The 22983-nt window shown below is 47.4% G+C and overlaps 1 protein-coding gene across 20 annotated transcripts in view; it reads right to left on the bottom strand.

Moving 5' to 3' along the window:
- phldb1b (pleckstrin homology-like domain, family B, member 1b) overlaps window positions 1–22983 on the bottom strand; it is a 119834-nt gene that overhangs the window by 20797 nt on the left and 76054 nt on the right. For 12 of the 20 annotated variants that reach the window (XM_080890217.1, XM_080890206.1, XM_080890224.1 and 9 more), the window contains 9 exons: window positions 6301–6588; window positions 5807–5953; window positions 5524–5661; window positions 4474–4602; window positions 3203–3358; window positions 2855–2965; window positions 2686–2775; window positions 1600–1734; window positions 149–310 (listed from right to left, as the gene is read on the bottom strand). In XM_080890217.1, the coding sequence (XP_080746343.1) occupies window positions 149–310; window positions 1600–1734; window positions 2686–2775; window positions 2855–2965; window positions 3203–3358; window positions 4474–4602; window positions 5524–5661; window positions 5807–5953; window positions 6301–6588 (1356 nt within the window). The remainder of the gene's footprint in view (window positions 1–148; window positions 311–1599; window positions 1735–2685; window positions 2776–2854; window positions 2966–3202; window positions 3359–4473; window positions 4603–5523; window positions 5662–5806; window positions 5954–6300; window positions 6589–22983) is intronic. The other 8 variants (XM_080890210.1, XM_080890213.1, XM_080890211.1 and 5 more) reach the window with 4 other exon arrangements.

Below are 22983 nucleotides of genomic sequence, written 5' to 3' on the forward strand. Positions count from 1 at the left end.
ACCCTGTGAGACTTTTTTCACTTAACATCAGGACAAAGCTTGTACTTAGACACGACTTTATACTTCTATTATTATTTCTTAAGTAATAAAGCAGCCATTACTTTGGGGTCACACGCCACAAACCCACAGGAGGAGAGACAGCACACACCTCTAATGAGAGAGGGGGGAAGGAGGCATGAGGAGAGGGGAGGCAGGAGAAGGTGGGGTCTACTGCTCCGGGCTGCAGGGGCTGGCGAAGTGGGGAGGTAGGGGACGACTCCACCTTTGGCATCCCATACATCTGATTTAACTGGCCCACTGTCACATAATCCTTCACACACACAGGAAAAGAAGAGGAGACAGAGGAGAAGGTCAGCAGGGCGAGAGCAACAGGAGGGAGATGCAGCAGAAGCAGGAGGAGCAGCTCTCATTCCACAGTCTGTGTTTTCACATCATAAACTGACGACGACAGCATTCGTGGAAACACACAACACGTGGGCGGGGTTAAAGCCCGGCTCAGCAGCTCCGGCACAGAACCAGGTGCTACAGTCGGACAGAGCGAGGCTGATGCACACAGCCCAGCACATCCAGGTTTATCCAGGTGATTCAGCGGACACACCGTCTCCACGTTTAAGCACCGTGGTTGTCATTTGGAATCATATTTAAAATGGAATTTATCATATTTTCACATAAATTGTTACCTTTGGTTACATAATAAAGATGTTATTATTTACAAAGCTAACGCTACAAATTAAACGATCCTGCCCTCGTTCTGGAGTTTTATTCTGCAGCCATCTTTGATTAGCAGTTACAGAAACTGCACATTAATAAATACTGCTTCAGATTTTTGGGGTGAACAGTTGCTTCTGTCCAACACGTGTCACTCGTGACATCATGAAACAGCACAGCTTACGTTCAGTCTGTGAGGATTACATCAACAACCACGTTTTGATTGTGTTTCTCCCAAACGGAGCCTTACTGATCCAAACATGCACGTCTCAGTCCGAAGCTGCGCAGCATCCTCACTGTGACAGAGCAGCAGAGGGAGCAGCGTGGAACTGGGAGAGCGACAGATAGGAGAGCATAAACTTGGAGTCAAGACAGGAAGTGATGGTACCTCACAGGCGCCAGCCAGCACGGCATCTACGAGCGTGCGAGCCGGGCTTTTCACGGTGGCCGCCGCTGCCGCCGTACATCTTACACACGTCCGACGGCTTCACGTATTCCTGAGCCGCAGCCGACAACAGACAGGATGAGAAGCGGCGAGGACGGCGCCGCGCGGTGCCGCTCAGACACAGCACGTGGACAATCACACACACGGACACACGGGCGCAGAGCCAGTACACAAATCCCTCACGGTTTTTGTGACACCTGTGCAAACCAGGCTCGTTCACGTCACATTGAAAGGTGCACAGTGCGTGATGACACAGAAACACGCCACAACAGAAACAGCGCAGCTGCTGCCGTGAATCGGCGCCACATAAATGAACCAGGCACACGTCGGCACAGGTGATGCAGTGCTAAAATAAAAAGGTTCAAACTGGCCGGGCAGCGGCACACTACAGCTGGAGGGTCACCACGACACAGCAAAGGGCATCATGCGGGGGTCAGTTCAGTTACCTCTGTAGGGCTGCTGGGGTACAACTGACAGGGAGGGGAGGGGTGTAAGTAGGAAGGAGAGGCTCGACACAGGGAGCGCTGGGAGGAGCGGAAGTCCTCCAACGACAGGTGGGCCTCGCTGATATGGAGCGCTTCCTGTTTCGACAGTCCAGAGGTAAGAGCTTTTAATCTCTACAGAAACGTTTCTGGGCTTCGTTAAAAGAAGAAGAAACAACAACAGCGGCGGCTTTCTCTCTGTTACAGAGTTAAAGGGTTTAGTGACCATCGGGCTCCCCACACTGCAAAGCCCCCTCTGTAAGGAGGCACTGCTATTAATGTTTCTATTCCTTTATGGTCCCACAAGGGGAAATTAGTTTAGCAGCAGGATAAAAATAAACAGAACAATAACATAAAACAATGATGACGACAATAGTGACAGAAAGTCCAAGGACAGTTATTTGCCATTAAGGAGACAAGATGCAGAGGGAAGAAGAGACCTGGAGTCTCTGAAGCTCCCTGAAATTTTACTAGCAGTTTTTACCAGAAGCTTGTTTGTTTTTTCAAATATTGTATAACAAGACAGTTTTTAACTAACCGAAGCCTTTCATCGAACAAACACACTGGTGCTGTCTGTGCACACGTGGCAGCACTGCTGCTGCCGTGTGTGCATGTTTATCAAACTGCAGAGTGTGTGAGTCTGTCACTGAGTAACGCAGCCTCAGCGTGTTTGTGCTCTCTGCTCATGTCGCCTTCATATTAAATCATTTTGGGCTTTTTAAAGAAGTCATTTCAAACTGCTTTATATTCTTCACGTCGACATACGGGCCGGATATGAGGCTGACGTGATGAAACCGTTTCTTCTGGCTAGCATTAGCTGCCCTGCTAACATGGACACATTGTTGCTAAGCAGAATAGTGACTAGCGACATGAGGTTGACGGCTCTCCATCAACTGTCTGAACTTCATGTTGTCCTTATGCTGCCCTCGTATTATAAGCTGTGCTGTTAGCATGATAGAACTACCTGGACTGCACAATCAGCTGTGAGCCTTGTGTTTTCAGGCCATGAACACAGAGTGAAGCTGAACGCATAAACTCAAAGCGTCTCACCTCCCTCATGGCGGTGGAGGACTTGGGGAAGCTCTTTCCTCCAGTCAGAAAGTGGTATCTCCTCTCAAGGGCCGACAGCCTCTCCTTCTCCTGGACAATCAAACCACGCCATTAGGAGCCAAAACAACACTTTGGGGTTATTTCGATGTGTGACGTGGTTCGTGCGTACCTTCTGGAGCATCTGCAGTGTGAGCGTTCGGTCTTTAGCCAGCCGCTCACACTCCTGAGCTGCCTGCAGGCCGAGCTGGTTGGCCTGGTTCTCCAGAGCCGACACCTTCTCCTACACAAGACGACACAAAAGTCGGTGCTGCGGTTGTGCTAACGCGTGGTGCACCTGCCCGTACGTGACATGACGCGTGCCACCACTCTAGTGCAAACAGGCATTTTTCTTACGTCAGCCTCTCTGGGAACAAGTTTACGCCAATCATCCATTTTTAAGAAATGATTCACACAATCAGACTGTGATCGTGTGTGTGACACATTCACAGAAGACACCAACAGGACGGTGTGTCCTCACCTTCCTCCTGGCCACGCTGTGCTGGTACTCGGCTCTCTCCTGGAGCAGCTGCTGGCTGATGGTTTCTCGCTCTTCCTCCAGGCTGCTCTCTCTCTCCAGCTGCTGAAACTCCAGGTCCTCAAACTTTTTAGTTCCTGCTTCCAGTGCCTCTCCATCCTAATCACACAACACCAATCATGATCTCACAAACAAACTCGGACATTAATGTAGTATTTTTAAAGCCATGCTCACTAAAGTGCTACCTAACAGCAGAAATGATCTCACACACCTGGGGAGCACTTTTAAACCTACGTTGGTTTTTCTGGCTGAGCTGGTGCAACATGAACACTCAAACCTGCTGTTCTCACTAAAGACTTATCCTGATGGACGCTCCCCGATCCTAAAAGACGCAGCGACATTCCCACAAGGAGGGGAAGAGCAGGAGCAGGAATCTGGTCAGGGCCTAGGTTAATTGATTAGTGAGCAGCATTATGTGAGCCATGACGAATGACAGAAGAGATGCAGATCAGATTCACACATGCAGTGGAGTGGAGGGTTGTATCACATGACCCGTGTTTGAGCTAAATGCATCCCTGGGAGGAAACGCACGCCAAAACTTTAACACTGAGGCTTCAAAAAGTCCAGAAACCAGTGTGGCACACTTCCACGGAAGCTACTGAAAACCTAAAAACCACCTGTCTGCACCACTGCTGCAACTAGAAGTCTGCAAAACCTTTGGTGTTATACAGACTGGGCGTCCACAGCTGTGTGGGCGCCCACGGTCCACCTTTAGTGAACCTACACTAGCAAATATTTAGCTCGGTTAGACTTTATCATTAAAACGTAATCATCAGCACTCGGACTGTCGAAGTGTTGGTTAGGGTTTGTGGTCGTTTTATTATAAACATTGGGAGGAACATGCTTTTCTTGGCTGGTGTTTTTAATAACAGGTATCGTTATTTTCCTGCGACACGTCGTCTGCAGCTGAGTGGTGTTACAGCACAGATACCAGCAGAAATATATTTTCCCCGGTGATTCAAAAATGACCAAATTATGCGCGCCCGGACGGTTTACCGAGATTTGGCCTCAGCGTGAGTTAGACAGACGCTCTACTTTAATATATGTCAACAATCTGTATCTCTCAGGATGCGTCTCTGAGTCAGACCCATGAACTCCACTTTAAAAAGAAAAACCAACTATTTGGTGCTATAATAGCGAAGGTCGTGGGTGGGATGGACTACAGTCGGGAGCTGGAAGGATGGATGGGAGCTTCTGATCAACTGACGACCCACCCTTTTGAGCTGTTCCTGCAACTGTTCCCGCAGGGACTCGGGACAATTATGAAGCTGGTTCTTCAGCTCAGCGTAGCCCTCCTGGAGGCTCTGCAGAACCCGGCGCTCGGCCTCAACATTAGCCCTCTCCTAGAAAGACACGACACACACCCACACACAGGATGGATGGACGATAGGAGAGAAAGACAGAAACACTGCTCAAAATCCACGCCATGCAAATCAAACGCTGTAAGGTGTTAGCAACAGACACAGTCACAGATTTTAAGGCAGTCCACAGGAAGTAGCAGGTACAGCAGCTAATATGAAATACTTTAATATTTCAAACATCAATAAGCTGCACAGAAGTTTGCACACAATGTATCTGGCAGTGATTGAGCAGAGAACGTTCCCACCTCCTGGGTGCCCTTCCAATAAATACTAGCCTTGCTGTTACTGGCCGTGCTGAAGCAGCAGCACATGGAAAAAGGTCCACGAGGACTCTACACAGAGTTTACAACTAGCTACGACAAAGTTACTAAATGTATCTTCTTTGCACGTCCTGCCTTGTAGTGAAATGCTGTATGTGAGTACAAAGATGCCACCTGCAGGATCGAGAACATGCTCGAACATTCCCTCCTCTGCTGGTCAAACGTCTTATTAAAGGCCCAGAGCAGAACCGAGCACTACAGAACCAAAACCTACAGACCGGTCTGCTTCATCAGAGGGGGAAGAAAGAGCGCACTCTGAGTGCAGAGGAAGCAGAGGGAGGATTAAGGGTTAACGATGGCGGTTAGTCAGCTGAGTGAGACACTGGAGAGCACAAAGACCAACCCTAAGGCAGAAACATGCAACAGCAGACACTGAATGAGGCAAACAAGCCTTCTATTAAGCCCTCACAGCATGGATCCTCTACGACGTCTATCAGTAATCAAGGATGCTCAGAAACACCGACAGTGATGACCCAGTGAGGGAAGACTGAAAGCACAGGCAGTGAGTGTGTCTGTGTGTGTTTAACCTCTGTGAACTGAAATAAACCTGCAGCTCGTCCGCCCTGCCTCCTGATTCATGTACCTTGTCTTTCTCTCTCTGGATGGCGCTCTCCAGCTCGTCCAGCTTGTGCTGCAGCTGAGCGATGATATCTGCTTCGGTCTCTATCTGGTCGAGCTCTGCCTGCCTCTCGCCCTGCAGCAAGGCGCGCTCCATCTCAGCCTGGAAGGACAGCACAGCGACACACAGTGGGACCAGCGGGCTTTGAGACGAGCATCGTCATAGCGATGCTGCTCTTTCTTAGAAGAAACGTTATGAAAAGATGCTGGATGTCACCAATTCCCATCAGCATCATCCACTGCTCTACCTCCTGTTTGGACTCTTGGAGTTGCTGCTCCAGTTCTGTGAGCCGGGTTTTGAGCTCGTCGATCCGAGCCAGGACACGGACCCGCTCTTCCTCCAGGTAGCCCAGCTCCGCACGACCGCCGCTGCCTGCGCTGGAGGAGTCCTCGTGCTTCAGAGAGAAACAGAGGGGTGAAAACATAAAGCATCAATCCCGCCACAGAAGGCTGTCCACGCTCATTCAAATATATGTAATCATTAGGAAATCTGATAAAAGATGGAGAACAAAGGAAGGCAATTAACTGAAGGCACAAGCAGAAGGAACTAGCCTCGTGCAGCATCCAGCGCAGGAATCCAGTCACAAACAGGAAAACACAAGCAATGCCAAAGCTGATGCACTGCTTCACATTACAAAGAGAAGCTAAGTGGAGTCTATGTGAGGATGAAACCCTGATGCAGCAGGCGCACCATTTGCCGCTGCATGCAGAGACAGCATGTGAAACCAGCGTGCCCTCTGACCTGTCTGTCTCCATTGTGCAGTGTGGACGCTGCGCTGGGAGCAGGAGACGTCCTCACCTCCTGATGAGTGCTCTCTGTGCTACTACACTCCTCCTTCAGGTTCTCCTCGTCGCTCTCCCTCTGTCTCTGTGCTAGGCGGAGCGTGCTTGAAGACGCCGTCCCTCCCGGCACGTTCTCCAGACATCCCGGGAATCCCGACCTCCCCAAGCACAGCGGATCCAGGCCGGTGCCCTCTCCTTTGTTGTACTCAGCACAGAGGTTTAAGATGGTCTCTAGTCGCTGTCTCTCCTGCGGCGAGCACACAAGGAGGACATGAGATCAGGCTGCACAGGAAACAGAACAGGCTGGTAACAGACTAACAGCTTACCTGTGACGACAGACACACTGATGTGTTTATGCACACGGCAGCCAGACTCTGAACAGCTGCTCGCTTCCTGACTGCAAAGGTGCAACTGATATTATTCTTATAACTGATTAATCAGCTGGTTGTCTTTATAATCAACTGAGACGAACTGCTGCTGACTTTGACCTTCGACCTCTTTACAACAGGCTAAGCTGCTGGGGCCTCCCATGATGCACTGCTTCGTCTTCACTCACCCCTTTTCACTGTGTTTACACACAGCTCCGTGCTATTACTTTATTGTTATTAACCTCTGTCTCTCTTCCACAGCATGTCTTTATCCTGTCTTCCTTCTCTCACCCCAACCAATCACAGCAGATGGCCCCGCCCCTCCCTGAGCCTGGTTCTGCTGGAGGTTTCTTCCTGTTAAAAGGGAGTTTTTCCTTCCCACTGTCGCCAAAGTGCTGCTCATAAGGGGTCATGTGATTGTTGGTTTTTCTCTGCAGATCCTGTTACTGTAGAATCTCTATGGTCCAACATTAAGCAGCTTGAGCTGACTGCTGTTGTGATTTGATCCTATATGAATACATTTAGATTGAATCATTGACTCACAGACGTGAAGCACAGACAAACTATCCTTCAGTCGGTAGCCGTTAAGAAATTTGTCCTAAAACTCGGAAAATTCTACAAAACGATTGTCATCATCTGTGAGTCGCCCGACTAACTCACCAGACCGGCCCTGTGGTCTGACTGGTTCACCTACCAGTACATGGAACCTGGAACAAACTGGTGCCAGTTAGCGTTGTAGCCTTGCACTCATTAACCATCTCAGTTGTGTTTTGTGGATTTTAGGATGTTTTTAAAATAAGCCGAGCAGGCCTCGCTGTGGTGTAACTGTCAAGTCTTTTTATAGCTCTTCATGTGTCCCATGAGTCTCTGTGGTGCACAAACACGGTCCATGGATCCACCTCAGCTAACAAGTTAGCACTCCACCGCCATTCAAAGATGGTCGTGTCTAAATTAGAAAGGAACAACCGCAATGCTAAAGGTCACAAGAGAAAGTCCACAGTGGGTGGCATTGCTGTGGCTGCAGCCTGTGAGCACAGGCTGGGTGGTAACATATTAAAATGAACACAGTACATAATGCAGTCCACTTTATTTTTGAGCTCCCCGGCCTTACAGTAAACAGCTAGCACTGCTTGAAACAACCTCTCTGTGGCAGTCAGCTGTCACTGTGTGGGCTCAGGTCACCCACCCAAATATCTACTGCTGTGGAAGCCCTCTGCTGCAGACGAGGGCGGCAGCCGGCAACAAAACACCAACCAGTGTTTCAAAATCTCCAACCAATCTTTTACCAGAAACTCAGTGACACACTTTGTGTTCTTGTGATCTCATTCAGAGCCGATCTGGAACACTCGGCAAGTCGAGCAGTTTCAGCCACAGTAATGAGCTTTGGTGCGTCTTTCCCCCTCATGCTGCAGTATGAGCATCTGCACGATTAGGAGCTACAGCCCCCCGTTAGTGTTAACCTGGAATCTGGGACCAGCTTAGCTTGTAACTGAGTGAGTGGGAGTACGAGACCCCTCTGGGCTGTGCAGCAGTGCTGTACGTTCACCAGAAAACTTCAAACCAAAACCTACACCAGTCCTCCCACTCAACATCTGCTTGAATCTACACAAAGGTTAGATTGTTCGGGGTTCATAAGCTGTCTGACTGCAAGCCAACCTGGATGAGGAGCAGCGTCACACAGTCTTCCACATAAATCAGCTTCAAACTGGGCCTAAGATGCTCTCAATCAGCTGTGGACAGATTTCTGTGAATCCCATTTTTCTGGGCTTGTTTCACAGAAGTCGCCCACTTGTGTCCAAGTCTGTCTGCAGACATCTTTAGCAGCTGTGAGGCGTCTCTGAGCTGGCTGAGAAGGACGGAGGTGGTACAGCAGGTCAGTGTGTTAATTAGAGCCCTACATGTCCAACACTCATGTCCCGGCCGGACACAGTCACAGCAGCACATTTACAACATGGAGAGCTTTTCATTTGGACCAGCAAATGACTAAGAAGGACGTCCCAAGTTTAATCAATGCAAAAGAACTTCTCCCACTATTAATCTGAAACTGGTTTTAAAAATCTGATGTTGGGAAAAGGGTTTACTTGCTCTCATGATGGACACATAGCAAAATCAGACAAACACCAAGTGCCAACAGCATGGCTGAAACACAGACTTAAAGAGTCTCCGACACGCCGTAACATCACGCCGTAACATCACGCCGGTCCCCTCCACGCTGACAGGGCTGGAGATGATGGAGGACCTCCACAGCAACGTCCACGGAGACCATTATAAACAAACATCCATCAATGACACTCACAGGAAATAAAACCCACTCGCTACATAAAGGGAACAGTACGAGCCTAGCCACAAAGGCTAGCTGTAGCACAGAGTACTGCTAAACATGTATTTGCAGCCGGGTCTGGCTCCTGTCATTAGAGGTCAGCTGCTTGGTATTTATAATCAGATCCTGACGTCTCAAAGTAAATGACGCCATTGCACTGTTACAGTAACTACACTAACGAGTGCATGTGGGTGAAGCTCCTGATTTTACATGTCAGCTTTGTGATGATTTTCCTGAATCAGTCTGGTATCTCAGGTCCTCGCCTGTACGTGTCACAGTTCTGCTGCTGCACAGCTGACTGTTAGTCTCACGTGTTCTCAGACATTTGTGCTTCGTAGCGTCTGTCCTGTGTATGCTGGCTCACGGGGAACCTCAGTGAAGTTATTCACGTGTCAACCTGCATCCTGTGACTCAGGTAAAGGATCGTAGTCCATGGAGCCGAGCCTCAAATAGATTTTTTATACATCTAAGCGTTTCTATTTTAGTGAATGCTTAAACCTGCCTGTGTGCCCTGCTGCGTCACCAGGACACACAAAACAAAGTCACAAATCTGACACCACCAACAATGTGACCATCACAGACACAGCTTGTACTGGTCACATAAACCAACATCTGCAGGAGGCAAACTTTCCTTTCATGATGACAGATGTGAGTCTCGCTGCTTTTGACACATTTCACAGCAAATTCACGCCTTTGATTCATAAACTGCAGCTTTGATAATCTGCTTAAATGTGCCAAAGCTGCAGCATCAGATGGGTGTGCATGCAGTCTAAATCCCACACGTGAGATTTTTAGTGGAGTGTTGGTGCTGGGTCAAGTCACCCAGACTCCAACCACGGGGGCTGTGAAGGACGTCTCCAGCCTGCACCCACCCTCTCGGTCTCACCTACTGGCTGGATTAGCTGGATTAAAGCGTTCTGAGGCCGGTGCTGCTGGTTTATCCTTGTAATGTGGCTGTTTCAAGCCAAACGACCAAAAACAAAGGTTTTTCAGGGAGTGTGTTGTCTACAGGATTACTGCACATTAACTATCGCTCTAAATTTCTTAGACAAGAACCTCACGCGTCGCTGAGATCTGTGTAGTGCTACTGTAAAGTTGAAGCCAGCAGGTACCAGGAGGAAACAGCTGGCCTAGTTTGGAACAAACAGTTTCCAAATCGGACACGAGAACTAATAACACTCGTATTTGTTCCATTTAGAAACCAAAGCATTAGAGCCACTGTGTGACTTTACAGTGGACCATGTCCTGGACTAACAGGAGGCGTTACGTCTCCACACAGGACAGGTAGGTGTGGGAAACCTTTTCCCATACAAGTGAAATCCCCATTTAAAAACTGCACGTGGGCGTGGCTGTAGCTCAGGAGGTAGAGCAGGTCATCTACAGGTCATCGAGAGGTTGGTGGTTTGATCCCGGTCTACGTGCATGCTTGATGATCTGAAACAAACATGGCAGTCAGCTGGGTTACAACCCACTGGCAGAAACACTGACGCTGTGCTGTGGGCGGCCTGTCCTGTAATCTGAGGCAACAGTGAGAGGAAGGAGGAAACAAACAGGAAACAAACAGGAAGCAGTTCATGTCTTCTGGCGAGGCACCACGCGTTTACTCCCACTGAAGCATGTTTGTGTGAGAGCTCTGTGTTAGTTTACCATGTGGCCCCAGCTCCTCCCTCAGTAATGAAACTCCTGTAACAGTGTTGCTCTGAGCAGTAACAACGCTGTTCCCACATGTGCACAGAGCCACAGCCTCACTGTTACTCTGTACCATCCTCATCCTCCCAGCAGTCGGCATGGCTTCCTCACGTCTCCCTCTCTCCCAGGAGAGTCGCCGTCTCCTGTTTTATCCTCATAGCCTTTAATGTTCCTCCCTCCTCCTCCCCCGAGCGCCCCGAGGGCCTTCCCCTGCCCGAGTACCTTTGATCAGAGCGGTTACTTTTAAAGCGTACGGCCACGCTCAACCTACGTCACAGGCGTAAACACAAGCCTCACATGCACAGGCTCTGCAGGGTAAACTGGGAAAGTTCAACAAAGCCTTATTCTCTACATATATCTGCAGGCGGGGTGGGAGAGTCGCCGCACTTGCCTTCTCCGTAACGGTCTACAGAACAAACGCCATTCATCATCACAGCCTCGTGGTTTCAGCTCCCAGAGGAGGAACAAACAGACAATTTCTTTTTATGCTCGTTTCTCTGTCCTGGCTGAACGCACAAACAGGAAGAGCTGTTTAATAAAGCTGGTGGTCCTCAGTGTGGAGTCACTGGCACCCATCATCCAATCAAACTACAGGGCTGTTGCTGGTAGAGGGGGTGGCTAGCATTTAAGCCGCCGACGCCTCCTCTTTGAGGGGCGTCCAAGGCCTGAGGCCACTTCTTAAAGTGAGGACCAGGTTCCAGTTATCACGTCAAACGCTTGCAGCATAGAGAGGAGAACATCAAAGGCCAGATGCGAGTCACGTTCTCTAAACACTGCTGAGACCATAAAGCAGGCTTACGGCTTGATTGTTACAGGATGGAGATAACGCTGAGTGTGCAACACGTGCAGCCCATTACATCAGCTCTGTCAACTTAAACAATTTGCTACGCCTAAGAAATTAAATATCAATACCCGCCCGAGAAGCTGCTGGGTGCAGCAGTCAAACAGTGTGGAGAAGATTTAGTTAACGTAGGAGCCAAACAGCTGCACCGTGGAGGATGCACACAGCAGCACAGGGCTCTGCTGCACCTTCCACCTTACAGGAAGACACCTGTGGGTTCTCTCAGGTAGGATTCAGAGCAAGAGGCCAGGCTGCTCTGACAGCCGAGGAGGCAGCCGGAGATGCTGCTGCAGTTTGTGTATGACAGCACAGGTATACATGTTTTGGTGCTAATAATAACGAGGCTTGGTGTGAGCCTGACAGGAGTCTAACTCCAGCATCTCCTCTGTCATTTATCACCAACTAGCACATGTAGATGCAGACTGCTAAGCAGGCCTACGAGCTGCAACACACTGATTTCAGCTCCAGGTTTCGTGCACAGTGAAACCTTTTCTCTGCTTTACTGCATGCATTTACAGTGATGGGACGAGGTCGCTCACACACGTAACCAGTCTGTGGCATCATCCATCTATAACACCTGAGGGGTCCACATGGGCGGAGCCAGACGCACAGCATCGACCGGCACCAAGCTCAGCTCCCTCAGCACTTTATCACTCCGTCACATAAATATGGAACAGCTCACTTGTTGTTAACCAAACATCTGTTAGAAACTTCCTGTTTGCTCTGTAAGAGATTATAGTGTTGGTAACAGCACAGACTAATACACCGACGGTGTCTGAAATGTAGCTTAGCGCTAACATGCATTCCTTACCACAGGCGTGAGCACTGAGAGCAGGGCTCTGCCTCTGCTTCAGCACAGACCCCACATTTCCACCCAGTCCAGGTTTATGGGATCGTTCCATAACGGGGATTAAAATCACATTTCCCAACCTCCACACAAATAGTCTGAGAGCACCGAGCTGGAACCACATGCAGCCTCTGAACAGTGCTACTATTATCCCTCCGACAGGAAGCGTGAACATCAGCAGCAGCAGTTACCTTCATGAGAGCTGCCATGCTGTTGAGAAAGACCGGCTTCTCTCTAGCCAGAGCCAGCAGGTACACCATGGCCTGCTCCCTGCTCTGAGCTCCCAGCAGAGGGGAGGTCCTGCTGCTGCCGCTCAGCATGTGGTAGCGGTCCATAGCTGCTCTCTGCGCGCCTCCTGGTCGAGCTACTTTGGGACCGACGAAGAGCGAAGCCTACCCTCCACTTCAGAACCCCCAGCCTCTCAGGTCTTGTGAGAGGTGGAGTTAGAGATCATAACATGCAAGGACTTCCTGGAGTGGGAGGAGCCCTGCTGGGTAGTTCTAAGAAAAGCAAAGGGGCTAACTCTGCACATGAAGTAGAACTTTATCCTGAAATAGGCCATGTTCACGCCCATGACTGATGGTCTTCAGCTGTTAGATACACTCCTAGCTGTAGATATCAGGGGCCGAGCGAGCTTTGAAGTGCTCCCACTGTTCTCCGCACTGGCTTCGAGTCCAACTTCTGCTAATTATTTCTCTTTTGGCTGTTTAATAATGAAAGCAGCGCCTTTGAAGTGCTTTGTGCTGCTTTAAACGCTCAGCAGAGGCACATTAAAGGCCTCCAAACAATTTCACTTCATGATATCAGGAGCTTCCAGGAGTCTGCTCCAGGAGGAAGACCACGTTGGATGTGTTGGAGCACCATGCTGCAGTGATGAGCTGATTCATGCATGACAGAAACACGAGTCTAGAGTTGTTTGGGTTACTTTACTACATATGGGTGCAGCCTGTACCCGCTGCCTGCTTCTGTGTGCGAGGACTGACTTATTGTGTTTCGACTCAATATTTTGAGAGCGTTGATCATTTTTCACTAACCACATTATAAATCCAGGCTTCGCTTATATCACACAACTCCCAATGCTGCGGTCTGCATGACTTCTTCAGCTGCAGATTTGTCCAAACGAGGCTGTTACAGTTCAGACTGAATCATTATTTTGGTCCATAGTGGAGACTTCTACGTTTTTAGGTCAGCAGCAGGCTGGAGAGGAAGTGAGGTTTGGACTTTCAGCCGGTCCTTTCAGGGCTCACCTCATCGTCTGCCTCCACCAACCTTCACTACATCCATGAACCTTCTCTGTGCTCCTCCTCGTTTCCTTTTGCAGCCACTAAACGCCTCGAGCTTCCCAGCCTGCTGAAACCAGTTTACCCGTCTGACCTTGTACGTCACAGCAGGTCATGTTGTAGACGTCCTCCAGTCACAAACAACCCTCGACACTCACCTCCACCCTGCAAGCTCTTCTTCATGTCCTCAGGTGTTTGCACCATCACCCCAGACACCAGTGATGGTTGAGTCTGTCATCCAAACTCATAACTGAAAGTCAAATGTAATTGGCTGCCTCATGTAAACATCCCTCATCTTCTTCTCCATTTATAATTCCAGCTGCATCATCAGATCTCAGGTTTATACATTTTTATTACGACTCGTCTAACGGGACGCAGGTGGTTTCTCTGGACGCTGGTGCAGCTGAACCAGCAACATCAGCAGTGCCCCGCCCCCATCAAAAATCTTACGTTTAGATAATATATGCTCATGTTTTCCTCACAGCTCTGTCTTTATGCATTTCATTACAGACATTCTCATTTTCAGCACTTCTGAGCAAATTTGCATTTCAAAGGGTTTAAAGAGTGAGTGAGTCGTGTGGAAGCTGCCGGTCACCAGCAAAGAGTCTGAACAGTAGCACGGCGCCCTCTAGTGGACAGGCCAGCAAACAGCAGCCGAGCAGTTCAAACTTCTTTTTCAAACCGTCCCCTGCTGCGTGTCCTCTGAGGGCCAGACAGCACCGTGAACACAATGCTGTGTTGGTGTGACACGGTGCCCCTGACCTAATCTGCCTCTTGTTTGCAGCAGCGTCGTTGGTGCCGTCTCCAGACTGGATTACTGCAGCTTTCCTTTGGATGGGTGGGGCAACAGATTTATGGCTGTCCCAGATAAAGAGTGGTCTTATCTGTTCAAGCACATCTATCCTTTCCTGTTTCCTGGCCCCGTCTGATTTTCTAGCAGAGGAGCTGGAATCACAGTAATCTGCCTGGCCACAGTAAACATGCAGACGGGCAGCTTGCTGCTACAGTCTAAATATTTACTGTGCAGTGAATTACACAAAGCTGCGATTCTGCAAACGCTCCCTTTGAGAAACGTCTCCCTGCCAGTCAGAGGGTTCATGCAGTCTAGGTGCAGGATATATTTGGCAGCCTAGGTGGGCAGGTTTACTGTCCCACAGTAGCTGGACATATTTGGTCGTGTCGTGGGAGACGACGGTCACATACGCAGAGCACGGGTATATTTGGGGCACTAATCCTCGTGGACGACGGCAAAGACACCAACTATGCAGGAAACCCTCCCCAACACCTCAAATGGAATATGAAGGAAAACGTGGAGGAGGCAGACTGGGACAGGTTGTTGACAGCGGTTTCTCAGAGTTCAACCTCCTTTTAAACTCCACGAAATCAAATCTCTGCCTGAGGCGAAGTCCTCACAACTCGAGGCCCATTGCTGATATTTCAAGGGCAGGTCAAGAGAAGAGAACTCAAGTCTAGAGAGAGTTGTACATCTGAGAAAAAGGATTCATCAAAGATGCATTAAGCATCGACCTTTATCAACCTCCGGGAGCAACCAGGAGGATTCCAACAACAGATTCCCTCTCCACAGGACTCTGGCTAAGGATGGCCCCCACCACACAGATCTGAAGCGAGCTAATCTGAGTGGAAGTCACACACAGAGACACTGAGTCACTGTGCAAAGTAAACTCTGCTCAGAATAGCAAGCGATGAAGTCGTACTTGCTTTTTTGTCCTTTGCTATTCTGGGTTGAGAGAGAGTTTTTTGCAGCTGCACCTGCTTTACGCCCTTTCAAAGTAAGAGCGGGCGCACAGCTGGTTCAGCCCATTTCATTAATAAACAATCCTCAGCACAAAATACCGCGTCTCTGAACTAAACAGGCCTGACGGGACCGTCTTTACTGATAACGAAGTGCGAATCTGCCGAGGATGAAGCACTCGGGCACTCGCTTCGTGCCAACTGTGTTTGCCAAGACAGCGTGTCAGTCAGACGGCCATGTGGAGAGAGCAGCGCCAGGCCGGACAGCCTGGATCAGACGGGCTCGGTCATTAGAGAGGGCTTACCGCCAGGCTCCAAAGGCTAGCGACGACCAGCTGAATTAAAGGCTGTTTAAAGAGTTTCCCCTTCGCTCGTTACTGGCATCAAAGTATGCATTACTGCCCACAGCTGACAGAAACCTGTACCTGCACTCTCTGTAAGTGCTCGCCTTTTTACACTCGACTTATTCCAACCAGGGTCTAAAACTCAAGCATGGAGCAATAACGTAATGTAACAGCTCACAAACACATACTGACAGGCTCAAACATGCAACAGTGTTAGAGCGTCACCAACACACCTCCGTGGTACGACCCACGCAGCAAAGGGTTGGAGGACAGTAAACGCATCCATCACACAAACTGATCGGAAACCTGGATCCTTCCAACTTTTACTTCCAGGTCAGGGATCACCCCACCCTCGGGGTTACGTCCATGACAAGTTCACTTTTTTGAGCACAGCGTTATAAAATGTGAGCTCGTTACAGAGGAGCTCCTCCAGAACCTCAGCTCAGTGTGGATGAGCCTGACGTAGAGCTGGGCGATAGGACGATAACGATGTGTGTTGTCAAACGGAAGAGCCACAGAAGTTCTGTAGTGTGAAGGTATTTCTGCTATTTCAAGTCAAACAGAGCAGCCACTGTAAATGTGCCGAAAGCAAGTCTGGAAATACAATAAAGCGGTGCAGCTCAGTCTCTGACTGGAAGCGCTGATTCGTCATTCGGCTTTTGTCAGACTAAAGTAACTGTTACAGCTGTTTGAAAAGCTCAGCTATACAACAAGGAGAGATTGAGAATTTCCTTTTAGTTCTCAGTTTATTTGATATTGACAAAAGTTAGTCAGTTTTGTCTGTTCTTCTGTAAAACAAACTAAGATTTATTTTTAGAATTAATATTTTGTTTCTAAGTGGAATTGACAATTTAGTCTGTTTATTTGTTCTATTTTGAAACTTAAACGCTTTAGCGGCTGCCTTTTGTGTAGTTTGCAATATTTGCCTTTATTTATCTGAAAAAGTCTCATGTTCCTTAAGTACATCTACCCTGTTGAACTTATTATGGGAAATAAATATTTAAATAAAAACAAGCTGCTGATTATTTCACATTTTACTTGTGAGCAACGGCACATTTAAATCTTACAAATATAGTTATTTGGCTGATATCGTGATAGATATCGCCTGAAATGAAAAACACATATCGTGATATGAAAAAATCTCATATCGCCCAGCTCTAGCCTGACACAAATGCTGAGTAACTTAAGTGTCACAGGAATATCAGTGGACGCTTTACTCTGGAGACCTTCCAACACGAGTGCCATGGAAATTCGAGGACACTCAGCAGAAGGGCTCCTTCAGAGGAAAACATGTTCAACTCCAGCGCGTGGCTGAAGCACCATGAAGAGGCACAGAGCCTTCAGCTGAGCTCTTCTAAACACTTTCAGCTGCTTCTCTGAGCTTTACTTTTGTAAGTAAAACAGCCCCCTGAAACAGCCTCAAGATCAGAGTCATGTCTGTTACTTTGGGAAAGAGACTGTAAAAGATCCACCAAAGAAGAAGACCAAATGATCAGTAACCTCAAAGATGACGGATGGATGGATAAATTAAAGTGCTTAGTCCAACATCAGACCGATGAACCTGTGAGTTCTTGATATGCTGATTAATAAACTTTCTGACAGTTGTTCTCAAACCAGACCAGATGCTGAATGGCACAAAAAGACACTGGAGACAGAACTGCACCTGCACAAAGCTGGAGAAGGGAAACCACGTCATTGTGCAGGTGCTGTTTGTAAGGTCGGAAACCTGCCGTCAGCTGAGACTGAAGAAGCCACCTGGATGATGACGAAATGCTTCTCCCACTGAAAACAACCAACTTCCTGGTCCTCCTGTTCAGGTGACGTCTGCTCTGAGAGTGCTGAACTTCAGATTCACCACACTACGACTGCCTACCATCAATGTGTTTTCACTTAAACAAGCAGCTGTTTGTTATGTGCGTTAAAGCTATATAACAACGTAACAGTGCAAACTCCTCGCTGACGGTTTAACCAAAAGGCATTTCCAGTGGAGACTGGCCGACACATCCTCAGCATAACCATGTATAACATCCACAACACTTAAAAAGAGGTTAAACACACACAATACGTAGAGCTGGGCGATAGAACGATAACGATATGTATCGCGATATAACTTTTACTCGATAGAGAAATTAAGCTATCGCGATAGACCTCGCCGCTCTTGTCCTCTTAAAAAAAAAAAAAAAAAAAAAAAAAAGGTCAGCCGATCCAAATTAAGTAGCGCAGAGCCGAACCAATCACAGCCGCAGCGTCACGTCGCGTGACTTGTTACGTACAGCACAAGTGCCAAGCTGCACGTGTTTGTTTGGGAAGCAGCCAGCGGGTAATGGAGGAAATGAGTGTGCCGACTAGAAAAATCAACCGAGCGTGACCGAAGAGAAAACAGACGATGGTTCCAACGCCGGAGAGATTGTCGAACGGAAGAGCCATAGAAGTTCCGTAGTGTGAAGGTATTTCGGCTATTTCAAGTCTGACAAAAAACAGAGTAGCGTGCACTGTAAATTGTGCCGAAAGCAAGTCTGGAAATACAATAAACTGGTGCATGCGTCACACTGTGCGCCACGTTATTGTTTCAGTGAAATGAATTTCTACAATACTGTTAATTCTACTCTCTGCAGTGTTTAAATGCTTACATATACACACAGTTACTGTCCCTCCACACATACGACTCGGTTCTGCTTCTATGCCCCAGCTTTGTTTACTTTTTCCCACCGAGGCTTCTAGACTTCTGATTGGCCAACATTTCTGCACGGTTAGGAATCTAGCGCCACCTGCTGCTTTGGCATGTTCATAGCAGCGTTTTCCTTCATTTCTGCCTTTATGTGTGGACGGGATTATTTTTTAAAACGAAAACGGAAAATCTCCGTTTTCAAAAATACCCGTGTACGTGTGGACGTAGCCTCAGTCTCTGACTGGAAGCGCTGATTCATCATTCGGCTTTTGTCAGACTAAAGTAACTGTTAAAACTGTTTGAAAAGCTCAGCTATACAACAAGGAGAGATTGAGAATTTCCTTTTAGTTCTCAGTTTATTTGATATTGACAAAAGTTAGTCAGTTTTGTCTGTTCTTCTGTAAAACAAACTAAGATTTATTTTTAGAATTAATATTTTGTTTCTAAGTGGAATTGACAGTTTAGTCTGTTTCGTTTGTTCTATTTTGAAACTTAAACGCTTTAGCGGCTGCCTTTTGTGTAGTTTGCAATATTTGCCTTTATTTATCTGAAAAAGTCTCATGTTCCTTAAGTACATCTACCCTGTTGAACTTATTATGGGAAATAAATATTTAAAAACAAGCTGCTGATTATTTCACATTTTACTTGTGAGCAACGGCACATTTAAATCTTACAAATATAGTTATTTGGCTTATATCGTGATAGATATCGTTATCGACTGAAATGAAAAAAACATATCGTGATATGAAAAAATCTCATATTGCCCAGCTCTAACAACACGGTAACATTATGTTGAAGCACAGCACGTATCACTCCGCCAGGCTCCGCCTACGACAGCCGTAACGCTCCAACAATCCATCGAGCGGCTTCGTAGCTCAGCAAAGTCATACTGAAACGTTTTTGACAGATTTTTGAGCGCCGTGGACATAAACTCGGTTTGCTAATAACGACGGTCCGCTCGCATCCTCTACCAAAAAATGTGCTTTGTTGTGTATCTGACGGACGAAAGCCAAACCAGTTCCACACCAGTGAAGCTGCAGCATTTTCACAAACCAGTTCTGGTTCATCCGTCTCATTCAACGATCCGCGTTCGCCCTTCTTATTCTTCTTATTCTGCGTCGCCGCCATGTGCGTATGCAAACAAAGGCACTGCGCATGCGCGTGTTACCCATATTCTACAACATTATACCAGTATTACAATGAAAGGTGTGATATGGCCCAGCCCTACCTTCAGCTACGTCTCATGGTCTTCATTACATTCAACAGGGAAACTTAGAGTCACCTGGAGCCTGTCTTCTACCTGTGTACACCAACTGTGACCAAAGGTTTGAGAGAGTTGGGTGAAAGAGCTCCACTGAAATTCAATATGTTAGTCATTATTATTAAAGACATAAACATGTTTGATGGTCTGCACTAGTTTTCCTAGTGTTAGTGGACTGAGGTCCTTTTCAAGCATCTGACAGGTCTCCAGAGATGATTCCTTCCTGGTTCAACTGCTTCCACATTAAAATGACTTCAGAGCCACATAAGTGTGAAAGTCTCCTGCATGTACGCAGCCACACTATGAATCTGTGCGCAGCTGCAGTCTCCCAGCAGCCTCTGAGCTGTGTGCTCCTGTTGGTTTCACAATAAGGCTGCTTTCTCCTGAACACACTGTGCAGGCTCACTGTTCACATAACTTTGCTTTTGGGTAACCAGTTGTGTGAATGAGAGGAGGCTGTGTGTGAAAGGCTTTGAAACACACGCTCACGGGCAAGAACAATCTGTCATGACAGTGAGTCGACTGTGACTAATTACAGGCCCTGCAGCTCCACGCCCTGCCTCCTCACCGAGTTCAACAAATGCAACAACATAACGAGCTGCTGAGGAATTCAGCCTGTCAGAGAGCCTCTGTTAGCCTCCTGAAGGCCTTATTTACACGACTCGGTTATGTGCTCGCCCTCATACGCTACGAGCCGTGAGCCCATATCTAATGTCAATATTGTCTGTGTGTCTGGAAGTTGCACAAGGTAAAGGTTGTAGAAAACATAAGGAGTGTCTGACCGTGGTGTGTGAAGGTCAGCAGGTTGGTAACAGAGACGTGAACAACGTGAATTTGATTTTTTTCATCCTTTGGACAGTTTTCATGTCTCAGAGAGGCGACGAGTCTCTAACATTCATGTCTCTGATCAGTGATTTCCAGTGTTGGGACTAACGCGTTATTAAGTAACGCGTTACAGTAACTACGTTATTATTGTGGTAACGAGCACGGTAACTAGTTATTATGCCAAAATCAGGAACTCGTTACTGGGATTTAGATAGGCTCGTTACTCGTTACTTCGTGTGGTGGCATCGCGGAGCTTCCACCGATTCAGTAACATTAGCAAGTGGTGGAGGCCAGCAGGTGGATGAAGGAAAGGGGAGGCAAGAGGAGAGACCCGAAGCGGCCGCTGGTCCGAGTATCAGGTGAACTGAACTTCAGGTAAGAAGTTATGACCTGCAGTCTCTCTGGGTCAGATATGAACCAAGTTTAGGTGGAGTTTATTTTCGTTATTCTGACTTTTTCCGTACTGCGTGCTACGCGTTTCTTATTGAGGTGAAAAGGAACAGTTTGTCCCGGACTTCAGCTACAATGAAAAAGACACAAAGCTGCCTCTTCTTCTCTCATCCTCTCCTGTTTCTACTTCAGTCATGAAACTGATCAATGATCAGCTGATCGGCTCTCTTGTTGGTTTATCACTTCGCGCCAGAAACAGGAAACCAGCGGATATCGCGCTAAACAACAGCAGCACGTTTAAGCTTGATCAGCTGTTGTTAGAATGTATTTAATATTAATTTCTAGTATCAGCTGATGTTTGCTGGAGCCACAGCTGTAAAGCTGCTGGTCATGATATGGTTTGGTTATGTGGTGAGAGGGAAACATGAAGATGAAACCAGGAGATGTCCTTACTGAACCATCAGAGCTGAACAGGTGATGGAGAAACAGGTTTACCTTTTAGGTGACATGAATGAGTTGAAGTTATGAACTGTTTCTGAGAGACTAATAACACCAGGATCCTTTTTTAGGTAGCTGACAGCTGGTAACTGTGCAGGTGCGGGTCTAGCAAAGTGTTGCCAGGGGGGCATGTAGGGCATTAAAACGGAAAGGGGGGCACAAAGAAATACTTTTCTTTCTTATTCTCATTTAAAATGTCTCACTTTTAAAAAATAATTATCTGAATCTTACAACAAACAATTGATAGATTGATGCATATATACCATCAGAACAGTGAACATCACTGTCACAACAGCGTTTGTTTTCATTCAAAGGCTTTATGATTCTTCCTATAATGGCGGCCGGTCTCTAGTCAAAATGTCCGGGATGATTTTTTTGTCCCAGTCCAGCCCTGTATGCAGCTCATCTGCAGTCTGGTGTTACCTACATCTTCCTATTCAGAAGCAGAATTTCTGAGTTCTGAGTACAATCAAAGCACCACGACTGCAGTTTTTGTGTTGGATGTAAAAAGCAGGCTAGGATAGAACCAGGCGTGGGATTTCTCTCGTGGAAATGTGCACATTATCTTTTCCTTTCTGTTGGTAGGTGGCACAGTGCACTTGTGGCAGGATAGTGTTAACATGTAGGCAAGCTAGAAGACTGGCAATCTGGCTGGGTATCCAGTTATGGAAGCAACACATTAACAAGAGAATTCTGAGTTAAACCAAAGTTACTTTCCCTAGTAACTAGTTACTCTGAAAGTAACGAGTAACTTGAAGTAACTGAGTTACTTTTGATAGAAGTAACTAGTAATGTAACTAAGTTACTATTTTAAAGTAACTTACCCAACACTGGTGATTTCATCCTGCTCTTGTGTGGTGACAACTGCAGTCTCATCGTCCTCCTGTGTTTTAATAAACACCAGGGCAAGTGTGCATCATTTACACTATGACATATGCTTTATACATCTGCAGCTGTAAGCTAGCTTTCTCCTGATTGGTCGGCACTCACAAACAGAAGGTGGGTGGGGCTCATAGACAGTATGGCTCTCTTCTCTTTTAGTATATATTAGGCATATTTGCATTTGTTTACATGCATTTCTGTTCATGTATGTGTTCGTGTATCCACTTTTCCAAAGGTATAATGTGCATTTTCACATTTTCTGTCACATGACCATATCAAAGATGGCTGACACGTCAGATCCATGAGCGTATCAATACTCGCTGTGAATAAAAGCCCAAGTTATAGAGCACTCGAAACGGACTCTAGATCAGATATGGTCACCACGGGCACAGCAGCACCATCTACACGCTACTGTGGATAAATCCACTCCCAGTCCTTACACTATAGTCCCTTTGCTCCTTACAAACTGTTGGTTGGCCTGCCATGTTTATTCATTCGGGTCCAGACTCGGGTCCAGACTCGGGTCCAGACTCGGGTCCAGACTCGGGTTGAGCAGCCCCCCGCTGCTCAGGACAAAAACGCAGCGTTTTGAAAACGCTCTCCAAAGCAGACACATTTAAAACGGTGCTTTCGTGTCAGTGTGGACAGCGAAAACTGAGACTTTTTGAAAACAATGA

This window comes from Rhamphochromis sp. 'chilingali', assembly GCF_963969265.1.
Source record: "Rhamphochromis sp. 'chilingali' genome assembly, chromosome: 8".
Lineage (NCBI taxonomy): Eukaryota > Metazoa > Chordata > Actinopteri > Cichliformes > Cichlidae > Rhamphochromis > Rhamphochromis sp. 'chilingali'.